Raw genomic sequence first — 13,827 nt, forward strand, 5'->3', positions numbered from 1 at the left:
GTGATGGGAGCAAAGAAGTGAAGCGACGGCGCGAGAGTGTAATCCCCCCCGTCACTTCCGCCTTCGTTAGAGGCTCGGCGACATTCAATTACGGAGTTGTTTACGGCCATTAGGAAACAATAACACAAATAAATCAGCTCAGTTTATTTTAAACTGGTGAATATGATGGAAATTAAATGTAAATGTAAGTGGAGAAAAAAACTATAACTGCTCAAGAGAACCTGGGGTCAAGATGAATAAACAACCTGTTTAAATAAGGTAGAATTAAACAAACACAACCTATAGAAGTTATGTTTTAAGTATTCTACTAACCACACATTGTAATATAGACAAGATAAAACCATTGTAAAGGAAGGGTTGTCCCAGCTTAGGCTAGCTTAGCATGAGCTGCTTCTATCTTAGCTTAAAATCCGAAAAATTCCTAATTAAAATGACAATTATTAACTGTTAAATTGGGGCTAATGTATAAATACTTGTTCAGTTTCTTTGCAGACATCTTGTGTCAGAGCAGGAAATGAACATGTGCTAACTAGTAACATTCAGGGCTGCATTCCATTAAGACGTGTCTTTGGTAAACCAGCCTAACTGGAACACGTCCCTCATTCACCACTCCTGTGCTTTTCCGTGAAGAAGCTCAATAAGCTTTTATCCATAGACTGTACATAAAATAAATAAAATACATGAAAACTTCCTACCACAGATTTTCTGGATATTTTGGCTTCATATCTGAAGTACACAAAAGTACACTTAGTTTTTTACTTGTGTCCAGAAAAATGCCAAATATGTCCCAGGTCAATGTGACATCACAAATACCATTTATCAGTTAAAATACCACAAAAGAACTACAACACAACCCAGGTCAGGTAATAGGCTCTTGGACCTCGGCCGTTCCAATCTATTAATTCTAAATTCTGAATTATCCAGTTTCACAGCTTCCCATACCTTATTATATGTTTAATCTTCACTTATATTATCGAGAATTTCTCCATTTGAATAAAAGTTAGGTTATTGTGAAAGTGCATACAAAAGTTTAATAGAAATGCATAAAGAGTAGTTTACTGAGTGAGAGCTGATATCACTGTATATGTACGAAGGCATTTACATAGGAGCTCAATGGCAATGGGTGAAAACCTTCTGTTCTCTCGACATGTTGCGTATTAACAAAGTCTTATTCCTTGTAAAAAATACGAAAGGCTTCTTTTTATGAAATATGATCTGAAATTAATAATTAATAAATTGAATGCAAGAAAATTAACCTGCAGTTATTTGTGCTATTACTAATCATTTGCTCATTTTAAGTTGACAAAGTTTTTTGTATGTATGTATGTGTGTGTGTGTGTGTGTGTGTGTGTGTGTGTGTGTGTGTGTGTGTGTGTGTGTGTGTGTGTGTGTGTGTGTGTGTGTGAAGACCTGATGATAGCTTTTGTCCTGTGGTTTGGTGAGAAATTCATTCTCTTGGCTCGTTGACATCACATGTACCTGGTATTGCTCTCGCTCCGGCTCTCTCTCTGTCTCTCTCTCTGTCTCTCTCTCTCTCACACACACACACACACACACACACTCAAAACACTTCGGTTCAGCATTGAGTTGGAAGGTGAAGTGTCAGGAATCCACAGAGGACCTTTTCTTTCTGAGGGCAGGCCATATGGCACAGTTTGAATAACTTTCTGAACAATTTTACTTCCAGTTGTGTCTGACTTCTCCCAAAATGACCAGGGACTCTGTGGCAACCGGCTCGTTTGTGGCAGCAGACTATGTGGTCTTTGCCCTCATGCTGCTGTTGTCCGCTGCTGTCGGGGTCTACTATGCCTGGACGGACAGGGACCAGGGAACTTCTGGGGACTTCCTAATGGGGGGCCGCAGACTGACGGCTGTGCCTGTGTCCCTGTCCCTGACTGCCAGCTTCATGTCAGCCATCACGGTGCTGTCAAATCCAGCCGAGGTAAGGTTACAGCAGATTCCCAAGGGACAAATGCAAACTCTGTGTCTCCTGAAAAGTCATGTTGTGTCTGCTTGAGGAGGACACATTTATTTGATGGGAGGAGAACTTTTTTGAAATAGATCACTGTCCCACTGTAGTGTTCAAGTGAATCAGAGACATGACAGTAGGGACAATGAGACAGAAACTTGAGCTATATGCAAGGATATTCACTGTACCTGTGGGTAAGTAGAAGGGCACATATGTACAAGTCTAAATAAATCGTGTTAATATAACAAAATCCCCAAATATATTTTAATATTCTTTCTTCTGTAGCTTTTAACTGACTGACAATGAGCTGTATCAGCCGGAGAATAAATCTTTGTACAAAATCTTGCAGGACATGCTCATTGCTCACTGAACACAAACATTGCCCCAGTAGTTACTGAACGTGGGTGGATACATCTGAACTTAAAGTGGCTTTATGGTGTTTGCGTGCGACTCCACAGTTTAAATTAAAATGCTCTTACAATTGTTTTACAGCAATAAATTATTTTCTGCAGTCATCCTTTAAATCTGCCAGAAAACATTGTTAATTGATATTAACCCCATGTCCTTAGGTGTACCGCTATGGAGCCAGCATTGGATTTTATGGTCTCTCCTATATTATGACCATGGCAGTCACATCTGAGGTCTTTCTTCCCGTCTTCTACCGGCTCGCTGTCACCAGTACCTATCAGGTGAGTGAGCTTTGGTTTATCATATTCCGGTCAGTATGCCTGGTAACTTTACAGCCTGTATATTTTTTTAATTTGATGTTTTTATTGAGGTTTGTTCTGATCTTTTTTTGTTTTACTACTTTACACTCATCAAGGCATGAAGAATGTTTTATACACCTGTAAAATCCCAGAGAAGCAGATATTTAACTGCTCTAGTGTCACTCTGCCAATAAAAGTTTGTAAGAGACATTGAAATACCTTAAAGCATGTTGGAATGTAGCCTGAAGTAGATATGGCTACTGAGCGTGTGTGTGTTTGTGTGCTTGTGTGTGTGTTTTTGATGAAGTAAATTTACAGTTTGCAACCATAGACTGGATTTAATAACTTGAATTCTCAGGCCAAAACAACTTGTACTGAACATAGTGTCCTGACTCACATGTACCACAGCTCCGATACTAATCTTTTTATACTGTTCTTCTCTGTCTGCGTCATGTCTCTGCCAAGTATCTGGAGCTGCGTTTCAACAGAGCCACCCGTTTGTTGGGAACTGGGCTCTTCATTGTGCAGACGGTGAGTGAGAAACCAGTCAACACATAATCACAGGCCTCTGACCTTTAGTGAGTCAAACCACAAATCTGCTACCTGAGGGTCATTTGTGTTGGAATTATGTTTCTTACTGTGTCACAGATTCTCTACACTGGAATCGTCATTTATGCCCCAGCACTTGCCTTGAATCACGGTATGTGTGTTTCAGTCCACGCTGGTCAGGCCAACGTCACATACCGACATGAGGGCACTTAGAGCTGCCTGGCTTTGTGCGGTCCAGTGGTCACTGTCTGAAATGTTCCTTCTGTGCTAGAGACTCTCTCAGCTTTAACTTCATGTAAAAGTGCAGTACTTATTTATATCTGTGAAATTCAATGTCTAGACCAGACATGGGCAAAGTACGACCAGCGGGCCGTAGACGGCCCGTTGGGCTTTTTAATCCGGCCCGCCAAACTTGTCCAAATAATTAAAAAAAATAATAATTAAAAAAAAAAAATTAAAAAAAAAGATTTTTTTTTTTTTTTTTTTTAAACAAACAATTTAGTAGCACTTAAATGGCACGTACTTATAGCACTTTGTAGTTTTGCTTTATATTTGAAGAAATCGTACTTTCTTGATTCTTGTTGTTCTGGGTTTGTACCCTCGAGGTTGAATGCACTTATTGTAAGTCGCTTTGGATAAAAGTGTCAGCTAAATTAAATTTACTCGGGAGTGTGGTGTATAGGGCTTGAAAAGGCACATGATCTCCCTTCACTTTTTCCCTTTGCCCTGTGAGCCCTTCTGTAAAATGAGAGGATCAAGGAAAAGAAAAGTGGATAATGAGTGCCGAGTGTTTAACACGGAGTCGACAACAAAATACTTTTTCACTGAAGTCCAATCGAAGGCTGTATGCCTGATATGCCGAGAAACTGTCGCAGTTTTCATAGAGTACAACATCAGCCGTCACTTTGCTACGAAGCATGCTAACTACGCTAGCTAGCAAGCAGTTAACGCAAGAACGGGTGGTTGCAGCTCAGAGGTTGGCGACTAATTTATAGACTCAGCAACATTTTTTTTCACAGACAAACTGCGATTAAAGAGTCATCTACCAAGGCATGTTTTTTGGGGGGCATTCGAAATAGCAAAGGCTAGCAAGCCTTTCTCTGAAGGCGAGTTTTTGTTAAATGGCCTTGCAAATAAGTGCTTTGCTACTTGGTAAAGGCCACATCCTTTCATGTAATGATTTTTCCATGTCATTTATATTAGTTCAACAAAACATTCCATCCACCTGTTCCTGGCCCGGCCCCTCTGTCAAATTTTAGAACCCATTGTGGCCCGCGAGTCAAAATGTTTACCCACCCCTGGTCTAGACTGATGGCAATTCTGTTACACTGTATATATTCTGTTTAAATTATATTCATTCTTTATATTTTCCACTTTGTATATTGCCTGTTTACTTATATATTACTTTTTCTTATTAACCTTCCTCATAATACGACAAAATGTCCCTGTAGATGGACTATTAGAGGATTATCTTATCTTAGCTTGTCTATTTTGATCTTATCCTATCTCTCTGCAGTAACTGGGATGCATCTGTGGGGGGCTGTCATCTCCACAGGGGTGGTGTGTACCTTTTACTGCACAATGGTATGTAACACAACCTGCTCACCTGAGTTTTCCACTGTGCCCATATATAAAAAGGAATAAACGTACACATTTTTTTGTATGGCAAGTATTGACGTCGCAGTCTGTTTTCTCCAGAATTTGTATTCTTTGAGTTTCTGATGTTCGTCTGTTTGTGCTTCATGTTGTTACAGGGTGGTCTGAAGGCGGTGGTCTGGACTGATGTCTTTCAGGTAGGCTCCTGGATGAAATAATAAGATTACTAGTGGTTGGTGTGGTAAGACTGGTCCTACACATTCAGATAAGTTTCATATAAAGACAATACTGTACACAAGGGACACCCCCGTACATATTAGCCATTTTCCATGCATCACACCTAATATACTATCCATGCATGAAGATATTAGAATCAGTACTGGTACTAAAAGTACAACTCTGACATATGTAAATGTTCCCTCTCAGCTTGGCGTCATGGTCGCAGGCTTCCTGGCTGTTATTATCAGATGTGTGGTTATGCAAGGGGGAGTCTTCAACATCATTTCAGATTCAGAACACGGAGGGAGACTCAATCTTTGGGAGTGAGTACGATGAATCCAATTATTAGCTTTCTCAGCTTCTGTTACACAGTGGAGTGAGAGTTAAGTCAACAGAGCAGGTGCAGGAGCATTACTGTCATCAGAATATACTTTAATGGGTGTATTATACTTAGGGTTGCAAAGGGGCGGAAAGTTTCCGGTAAATTTCCGGAAACTTTCTGGAAACTTTCCATGGGAAGTTTAGCTCGGGAATTTTGGGAATTTTGAATTCAAAAAAACTACGCAAATTAAACGGTGAGCAATAAAAACATCATTCAAAACTCAATTTTAAAGATGTATGGAATGCAGCACACGCTGCACGTTGAGTTTCAACCCTCCACTGTGCATTCTTCCATCACATGCACAGATAACTCCCAGCATCCTGCACACTACAGCAGGGCTGATTGAGGCCTGCTGTAGTGTGCAGGACTAGTCAGGTAAGTTTCGATGATATTACTGGGTAAAATATATTAGCATGCTTATTGAGGATTGTTCATCTGTTCATCTAGCCTATTTCCATTCATTTATCCATCAATTGTAAAATATGTTTACAGATGATTCCAATTGGTTGGCTAACTATTTATATCTTTGGCATTGCATTAGTGTTTTTTTACAAACTTTTTTCTCATCTTATTCTACAGAACAATGCCACGTGATCTATCTCATGTGTGGAGGCATTTCACCCCATCCGATGTAGAAGGAAAGACTGTGTACATTTGCAAATACTGTGAAAAGACCTATGTTAAGAATGACACAACGATGCAGAAGCATATAGTCAAGTGCCCAAAGTTTCCTCAGGGCTCAAATCCGCCTATGACAAAACAAAATGTTTATATTTATGTCAGTATATGACAAGGTAAATACAGTTAGTATAAATTACCCACAACATTTCCAGTTTATTCCCGTTAATTCCCGTATATTCCCGTTTATTCCCGTTAATTCCTGTATATTCCCGTTTATTCCTGTTAATTCCCGTATATTCCCGTTAATTCCCATGGAAAGTTTCCAACTTTGAATATTCCCGGTATTTTGCAACCCTAATTATACTATATGTATGAATGTTATGTTACACTCGGGTCCTGATGAGACTCAATGTGAACTCTAATCCAGGTTTATTTCTTTAAATCCCACAACAAACAAGTAGTCTACAAAATAAAACATTTAAACCCTTCGTGTTGTCTGTATCTCTCGACTGAACATTTTAATCCTAAACTGTCAGAGGCTTGGTCTTACATTACCATATATTTATAGCATATATTTATATTATACTCAGGACTGTCACATTTTCACATTACATGTCTCTTCAGATGCATCCAAGCAATAAATAATATACTTTGAGATCAGTTGTAACAAATAGACTGCAAATATAATGTACCCTGTTAATTGTTTTTGTTCAGGTGGTCATTGATCCCTGGTTGGTCCCCAGGTTACTCGATCTACACTGATTAAAAAGTCATGCTAAATGGAAATCAAATCAAGTTTGATTTGTTTTGTGCTTTTCAAGAAACTCAAAGATACTTTACTAAAGACAAAAACATAAAAGCATGGTCCCCATAGCATGTCAACAAAATAAAAAAATCACTCATCAAAATTCATGAGAAAAGAGAGTGTCTGAAAATGGAGAGGTGCATCAATGTTTTAACCAATAAGGATATAAACTCGGAAAAAAATCAAGGTTAAGAATATACAACTAAGTTGTCCTGGAACAGTATTTGTAAGTCGAGCCTTGAAATGAAATGACTAAGCACAACTCTTCGGTCCTTGAACCTACCACTTCATTCAAGGACAATCTACCCTGGTCATGTAAGGCCAGGCTGTTTCATTAGGTTCTTTGAAGGCATATATTTATTTTGGTGGTGTCAACAACTAAAAAATAACTCAAGTTTCCCATAAAAATAAAGCGTCCTCTTTCTCTACCCTGCCAGCTTTGACACAAACCCTCTGAGAAGACACACTTTTTGGACCATAACAATTGGCGGGACGTTTGTGTGGGTCAGTATCTATGGGATCAACCAGGCCCAGGTTCAGAGATACATCTCCTGTAAAAGCATCACTCATGCCAGAGTGTGAGTATTGTTGTTCTGGTTATATGATGATAGGGAACATATCTTATCTGTGCTTTTAAATGAAAGTAGCCCTGTAACAATAAGTGCTGCTGCAACCCACTTAAATTAGCTGGAGTATTAACCCCTTTATCAGAAAACAGAAAACTATTTTCCTTTGTTTTTGTTCAAGTGTTTCACTATACGCATTTCCCCTCATATCTAGATCTCTGTACCTCAACCTGTTAGGCCTCTTGTCCATCTTGCTCTGCTCAGTGTTTGCAGGGATGTGCCTCTACTCTTTTTATAAGAGCTGCGACCCATGGTCAGCTGGTCTGGTTTCTGCTACTGATCAGGTACAGTATGATGGAGAGAGGTAAAGAAAAATGTTCACACATCATTTATATGGCAAATCCAACCTGATCCCCTTGTTTTTATGCAGACAATAAAAAGGTTTCAAGCTGTCGTTTATATGCTGTGAACCCATAAATACAACGTATTTTGTTTAGAGCGTCACATCTTGGTGAATTGGAACCTGTTTTGTTTTTTTACAGATAACTACATCAAAGTTTATTTCCTTTTAAGTATTTTGATGGGCATTTAATACCTTTATACGACTGGGATAATAAAGAAAGAGTAGGTAAAGTACATGCTTTACAAGGTCCACCCGGGAGTTGAAACAAGGACTCACTGCTCTAAGGGAAATGTCCATATGGTATATACAGTCCGCCTTAACCATTCAACATCAGGTTTATGAATAATAGATAGTAATAGATTAATAGAGTAATAGATGATATCTATTGTAGACATAGATGTATTGTGAGTTTCCTCCTGATGGTGTGTGATCCGCTGTCTCCTCTGCAGCTGATGCCATATTTGGTGATGGACATCTTGGGAGACTATCCTGGCCTTCCTGGACTATTTGTTGCAGCAGCATATAGTGGATCGTTAAGGTAATACAGCACTTCACATTAAAGTAAATTTACTCAACAGATACAACTCACACACCAAACGTGTGTTAACTACTTTTATATTAGTAGTTAGGCTATACCAGACCAATTTCACTGGATTATTTTTTAATTTCTTCATTTATAATTCCCCTATTCAGCATATTAGCTGATGTTCAGTGCTATGAAATGGGAATACAAGACAGAAAATTGTGTGACTAAATGGTATGTGATTTTTTTGCATCTCTCCCAGCACAGTGTCTTCCAGCATCAATGCACTGGCTGCAGTGACAGTGGAGGACCTGATCAAACCGTACACTAACATGTCTGAGAAACAGTTGGCCCGCACCTCTAAAGGACTGAGTGAGTGGATTGGCCAAAACATTTCACCTGAGTGAGTTGAGTGGTCTTTCAGTGTTGAAACCTCTCATGTTTGCAGGTCTTGTATATGGGGCTTTGTGCATTGGAATGGCTGGACTGGCTTCACTGATGGGAGAGGTTTTACAGGTAGAGTGGAACTATTGTCATACACACACATATGGATGGATGCATGTACATTAAATATTCAATACAAACAGTTCTACCTTTGGTTCAGGAATCAGCCCTGCAATTTAATTGATATGTGCCTCTTCATGCAGGCAGCCATCAGTATATTTGGGATCATCGGAGGTCCTTTACTTGGCCTGTTCACACTGGGTATCCTCTGTCCATTTGCCAATTCCAAAGTAAGCGATCGATTCATACTCGGATAGTTTGAGTTATTAATAATTTACCATTGTAGCATTTAATTACTTCCCAAAGCATTTGCTGAAACCTCTCTGTATCATAAATCAAATGAAGTGCAACTTAAACAAAATTTTTCGAGTGATTAAAATCTGTTCCAGGGAGCTTTGTCAGGTCTTGTGGCCGGGCTGGTCATGTCCCTGTGGGTGGGCATCGGAGCTCAGATATACCCTCCCACTCCTGACTTGACCCGACCGCTGCCACTGACCACGGAGGGCTGTAACCTCACCACCTCAGGCAGCCTGAACTGGACCTCCACGGCTCTGCTAATGCAACCAAACTCCACCACAGCCCCAGCACACAACCCAGACAGCAGGTGAAGTGTCTTACAATCTGTAGTTGTAGTTTAAGGAACATATAAACAAATGTGTCCAAGGTGAAATGCATTGGAAATCAGCTTTTGCCCTTTTCTTGGACCTGATATTTACAATATTTTACTTTATTACAAATATTCCTAATATGCATTCCTGAATCAGCTTGTCTTGTTTATTTAAAATCTATCTTGGACAGTAAATTCATGGTGAGAAATTAAAATAATGTTTTCTTCACATTTTTGTCTTCATCCCCAAGATTAGGCTCCTTGCACACTTTATCTCAATATGTACTTTTTTCTCCCACCACCTCCAGGCCTGACCTGGCAGATAACTGGTACTCTCTGTCATACATGTACTTCAGCCCTATTGGAACCATAGTGGCAATTAGTGTGGGGCTGATAGTCAGCCTGTTCACAGGTAAATAACATTTTTGTAAAATCACATCTCTCTGACTGACCCTCTATTAAATTTGACAATTTGATCTTACTTTAAAAAAAATGTAGAAAAAATGTGAGTTACTTGTTCTTTCAGATTTAGGGAAACTAGTTTGTCTGATTTAACTGGATAGTCAAACTAATCTAATCTAGAAATATTCAGATAGGCAAAATAGTTTCAGAATGACTTTCATCATCATCACCAGCCTGGACCAAAAACGCCTATAAAAAGAATTGCTGAATATGTACTGCATGAAAAGTTTTATGCAGTATAGGTATATGCAAAACAAGTGCATTTGTCAAATTATATGACTTTATTAAACTAAGTAATGAGAAGTAAGTAAAGGGCACTAATGTAACGTGAGTAACACCGTACTTACCCTTGACATTGTGTTGATGTGTTGATAATGTGCATTTCAGGAGGCTGGGGTCAGAAGGTGGAATCAAGACTTACATTAATGAAAGAGGACACAACTCTTTATCACCTGATCAGGTGTATCAAAGACAGAGTAAGTACTGCAGCAGTGAACCAATATCGAAGGCTCTGGACTCTCAGAGCTGCAGGTTGACTTCTGCTTTGTGCTCTTCCGTCTTCAGCTCATGAGACGTACAGGACGACTTGACCTCACCACGGATTGCGACAAAAAACTTGGCAACACAAATCCTGCTTTCTGTGATGTTGAGCTGGACACGACAAAAAGCCGCCCTCCCTCATGAGATGAACATTTTATTAGCGATGTTATTCTAGATTGCATCAAGTCTTGTTTTTCTAATTAAAGAAATTTCAATCAATGAGTTCAAAAAGGTGTGTGACTCTGTGTTACAATATAATTAAAATACATCGTACAATACAACATTTATCTGTGGGCACTTTGCTGTTTAAAGGGCCCAAACATAAATAAACAAATTAAGTCCTGAGGACATAGTTTGTATGAGCTTTTGCAGACAGTCCAAAGGTCTGACTGTCAGGTTGGAAATATATTCGAGTGGCTGTTTATTTACACAGTAAATCTTTCGCCCTGATGACCTAACCAGCCCTCGCTTACTATTTAACAGAGTTAGGGGGGGTGCACCGTTCCTGGAGTTACTGCAATACCAGGTCGATGCGTGGAGTGGACGGAGCAAGCATCTATTCCATCTCCCAGTTCCAAAAATCAATTTAATTTATGGTCCCCGGGTAGGGGACCACACTTACATGTGATCTAAGTGTGTCTTATTGTTGCAAACAGAAAAAGGCAGTGGCTCAGCAGGCTTCTATTAATATTCCCTTTGACCTTTCAATACATTGATAATTATAAAAAATTGGTAAAGCACTTTGTATACAAATTACGTAATATTAAATGATCTAATATACCTACATTATGAAACTGAGAACTTAAATGATGTTACCACGCTTTAATGTATATTGTTGGATTGCTTTAGACAGAGTGAGGGGGGTGCACCGTTCCTGGAGGTACTGCAATACCAGGTCGATGCGTGGAGTGGACGGAGCAAGCCCCTATTCCATCTCCCAGTTCCAAAAATCAATTTAATATATGGTCCCCGGGTAGGGGACGTATCAGATATTAAACTGATAAGAACAGATACTACACTTGATCTTAGCCAAAAGGCCGAGAAGCGATACTGATGAAGAGACCGAGGAATCAAACCGACTCTCCTCCCAGTCCCCTTCACTCAGAGGTCTGAAAACACGTTCTAAACACAGTCCGTCAAACTGGAACAAAATAAGTCACGGAATCACTGGGAATCCAACAATCTGACAAGTGAAACAAATACAGAACTAGGTGTTTCATACAAAGGCTGACAAAGATTGTTCACATTATTTCTTGTTGTAGATTTCCCATCATGCAATTCTGCATTTACATATGAAAGGCTGAACTAAAATCGTGTCTTTTATCTAATTTAACTCTGAAAAAAACCACAACAGCTCAACAGTCAGTTCAGGTGACTCGAAGTTGAATCAGACTGAAACAAATGTGGTTTGATCCAAATCTGGAATTCAGAAAAAAAAGACAAAAAACTCAAAGCACATTTTTCAGCTGTTACCTGAGTTCTCCTTTCGACAGCTTCCCCAAAGTTCCCGTCACAAAACCTTCCCAAAAAAGCATTAAGGCTTTAACTTAAATTTCAAACACGTTTTCACAAATGTAATGCTCTATAATATACTAGTAGGAAATTATGCCCCTTTATATATACATATATATATATTTTTTATATATATATATAAATAACAATTGTCATTTTTCTACTAACATTCGTATTGAATCCCTCATCTGCCAATATACTTCAAGAATATGTATATGTCCTTCTGCAATATCCTATACGCACTTTACTCAAGAACATTTCTTTACAGAAATATTTTCTGTCTGTAGTGACGGCTGTTTATTATGTATATCTAGTCTGTATTTGTATTAAATTGTCTATGCTATAAACTGATATGTGATCCAAGTGTGTCTTATTGTGCAAACAGAAAAAGGCAGTGGCTCAGCAAGCTTCTATTAATATTCCCTTTGACCTTTCAATACATTGATAATTATAAAATATTTGTAAAGCACTTTGTATACAAATAACATAGTATTAAATGATCTAATATTCCTACATTCAATCATCTGCCAATGCTCAATATGAAACTTAACATAAAAATGATGTTACCACGCTTTAATGTGAATTGTTGGATTGCTTTAAACAGAGTGAGGGGGGTGCACCGTTCCTGGAGGTACTGCAATACCAGGTCGATGCGTGGAGTGGACGGAGCAAGCCCCTATTCCATCTCCCAGTTCCAAAAATCAATTTAATATATGGTCCCCGGGTAGGGGACGTATCAGATATTAAACTGATAAGAACAGATACTACACTTGATCTTAGCCAAAAGGCCGAGAAGCGATACTGACGAAGAGACCGAGGAATCAAACCCACTCTCCTCCCAGTCCCCTTCACTCAGAGGTCTGAAAACACGTTCTAAACACAGTCCGTCAAACTGGAACAAAATAAGTCACTGAATCACTGGGAATCCAACGATCTGACAAGTGAAACAAATACAGAACTAGGTGTTTCATACAAAAGCTGACAAAGATTGTTCACATTATTTCATGTGATAGATTTCCCATCATGCAATTCGACATTTACATACGAAAGGATGAACTAAAATCGTCTCTTTTATCTATTTAACTCCGAAAAAACACACAACGGCTCAACGGTGAGATCAAGTGAATCAAAGATGAATCAGATTGAAAAAAAGTGGTTTAATCCAAATCTGAAATTCGAAAAAAACGACAAAAAGCAATCCCCGCATCCGCATTGAACCACTTCCTGTTTTTTTTTTTGCTAATAGTTTGTTAGCGACAGTTCCTGACTGCTGCCACCTACTGTCCTGGAGTATGAACAACACGTTGACAATAACTCCTCAGGTCATTTGTCATTGCTGCGCCCTTCATCGTGATTGATTGACACATTGTCTTCATTTTTTTAAGTATGTTACTCAAAACAGGGGGAAATAAATCAGATAAAAACAGGAATTCAGGGAAAGAGTGGTTAGATTTCCCATGATGCAATGTTGTATTTTCATATGAAAGGCTGTAATAAAATCGTCTGTTTTATCTAATTTAACTCCTAAAAATTGCTCAACTGTCAGTTCAAGGGACTCAAAGATGAATCAAACTGAAAAAAGTGTGGATTGATACACATCTTCAATTTTAAAATAAACAACCTCAAAGAACATTTCCCCCGTTGAATGGAACCGCTTCCTGTTTCTTTCTTTACCCACTTAAGTGACTGACACCCTGACTACAGCCACCTACTGTTCTGATGTGTTTGTGTGTGCCCTGCAACAAGGTATTTCTGTGTTTGACTTTGATCTTGTAGAGTTCTTGATGGTCTTTGATTACACCTTCAAAGGACTCATCAAAGGATGGGGTATAGTCTGCTTGCGACATCATTCTCATCATCAT

General features: G+C 39.0%; 1 protein-coding gene, 2 non-coding genes and 1 pseudogene across 3 annotated transcripts; 1 reads left to right on the forward strand and 3 right to left on the reverse strand.

The window, feature by feature from the left end:
- The first annotated feature begins 1,548 nt into the window (after positions 1 to 1,548).
- On the forward strand, positions 1,549 to 10,684 carry slc5a8 (solute carrier family 5 member 8). The gene is made up of 17 exons (XM_061069515.1): positions 1,549 to 1,942; positions 2,539 to 2,658; positions 3,142 to 3,207; positions 3,325 to 3,376; positions 4,742 to 4,809; positions 4,980 to 5,018; positions 5,248 to 5,363; positions 7,286 to 7,426; positions 7,629 to 7,758; positions 8,267 to 8,355; positions 8,603 to 8,712; positions 8,789 to 8,856; positions 8,988 to 9,074; positions 9,234 to 9,448; positions 9,760 to 9,863; positions 10,301 to 10,389; positions 10,478 to 10,684. Exons 1-17 carry the CDS (start codon positions 1,709 to 1,711, stop codon positions 10,595 to 10,597), a joined length of 1,848 nt encoding a protein of 615 aa, XP_060925498.1. The 5' UTR covers positions 1,549 to 1,708; the 3' UTR covers positions 10,598 to 10,684.
- A 258-nt stretch (positions 10,685 to 10,942) lies between these two features.
- LOC133014776 (U2 spliceosomal RNA) lies at positions 10,943 to 11,119 on the reverse strand (annotated as a pseudogene).
- Positions 11,120 to 11,311: 192 nt separating this feature from the next.
- On the reverse strand, positions 11,312 to 11,502 carry LOC133014662 (U2 spliceosomal RNA). The gene has a single exon (XR_009681467.1). It is a non-coding gene; the product is annotated as a U2 spliceosomal RNA (small nuclear RNA).
- Positions 11,503 to 12,574: 1,072 nt separating this feature from the next.
- On the reverse strand, positions 12,575 to 12,765 carry LOC133014669 (U2 spliceosomal RNA). The gene has a single exon (XR_009681468.1). It is a non-coding gene; the product is annotated as a U2 spliceosomal RNA (small nuclear RNA).
- Positions 12,766 to 13,827: the final 1,062 nt, after the last annotated feature.

The sequence above is a fragment of the Limanda limanda genome, chromosome 1 (genome assembly GCF_963576545.1).
Source record: "Limanda limanda chromosome 1, fLimLim1.1, whole genome shotgun sequence".
Lineage (NCBI taxonomy): Eukaryota > Metazoa > Chordata > Actinopteri > Pleuronectiformes > Pleuronectidae > Limanda > Limanda limanda.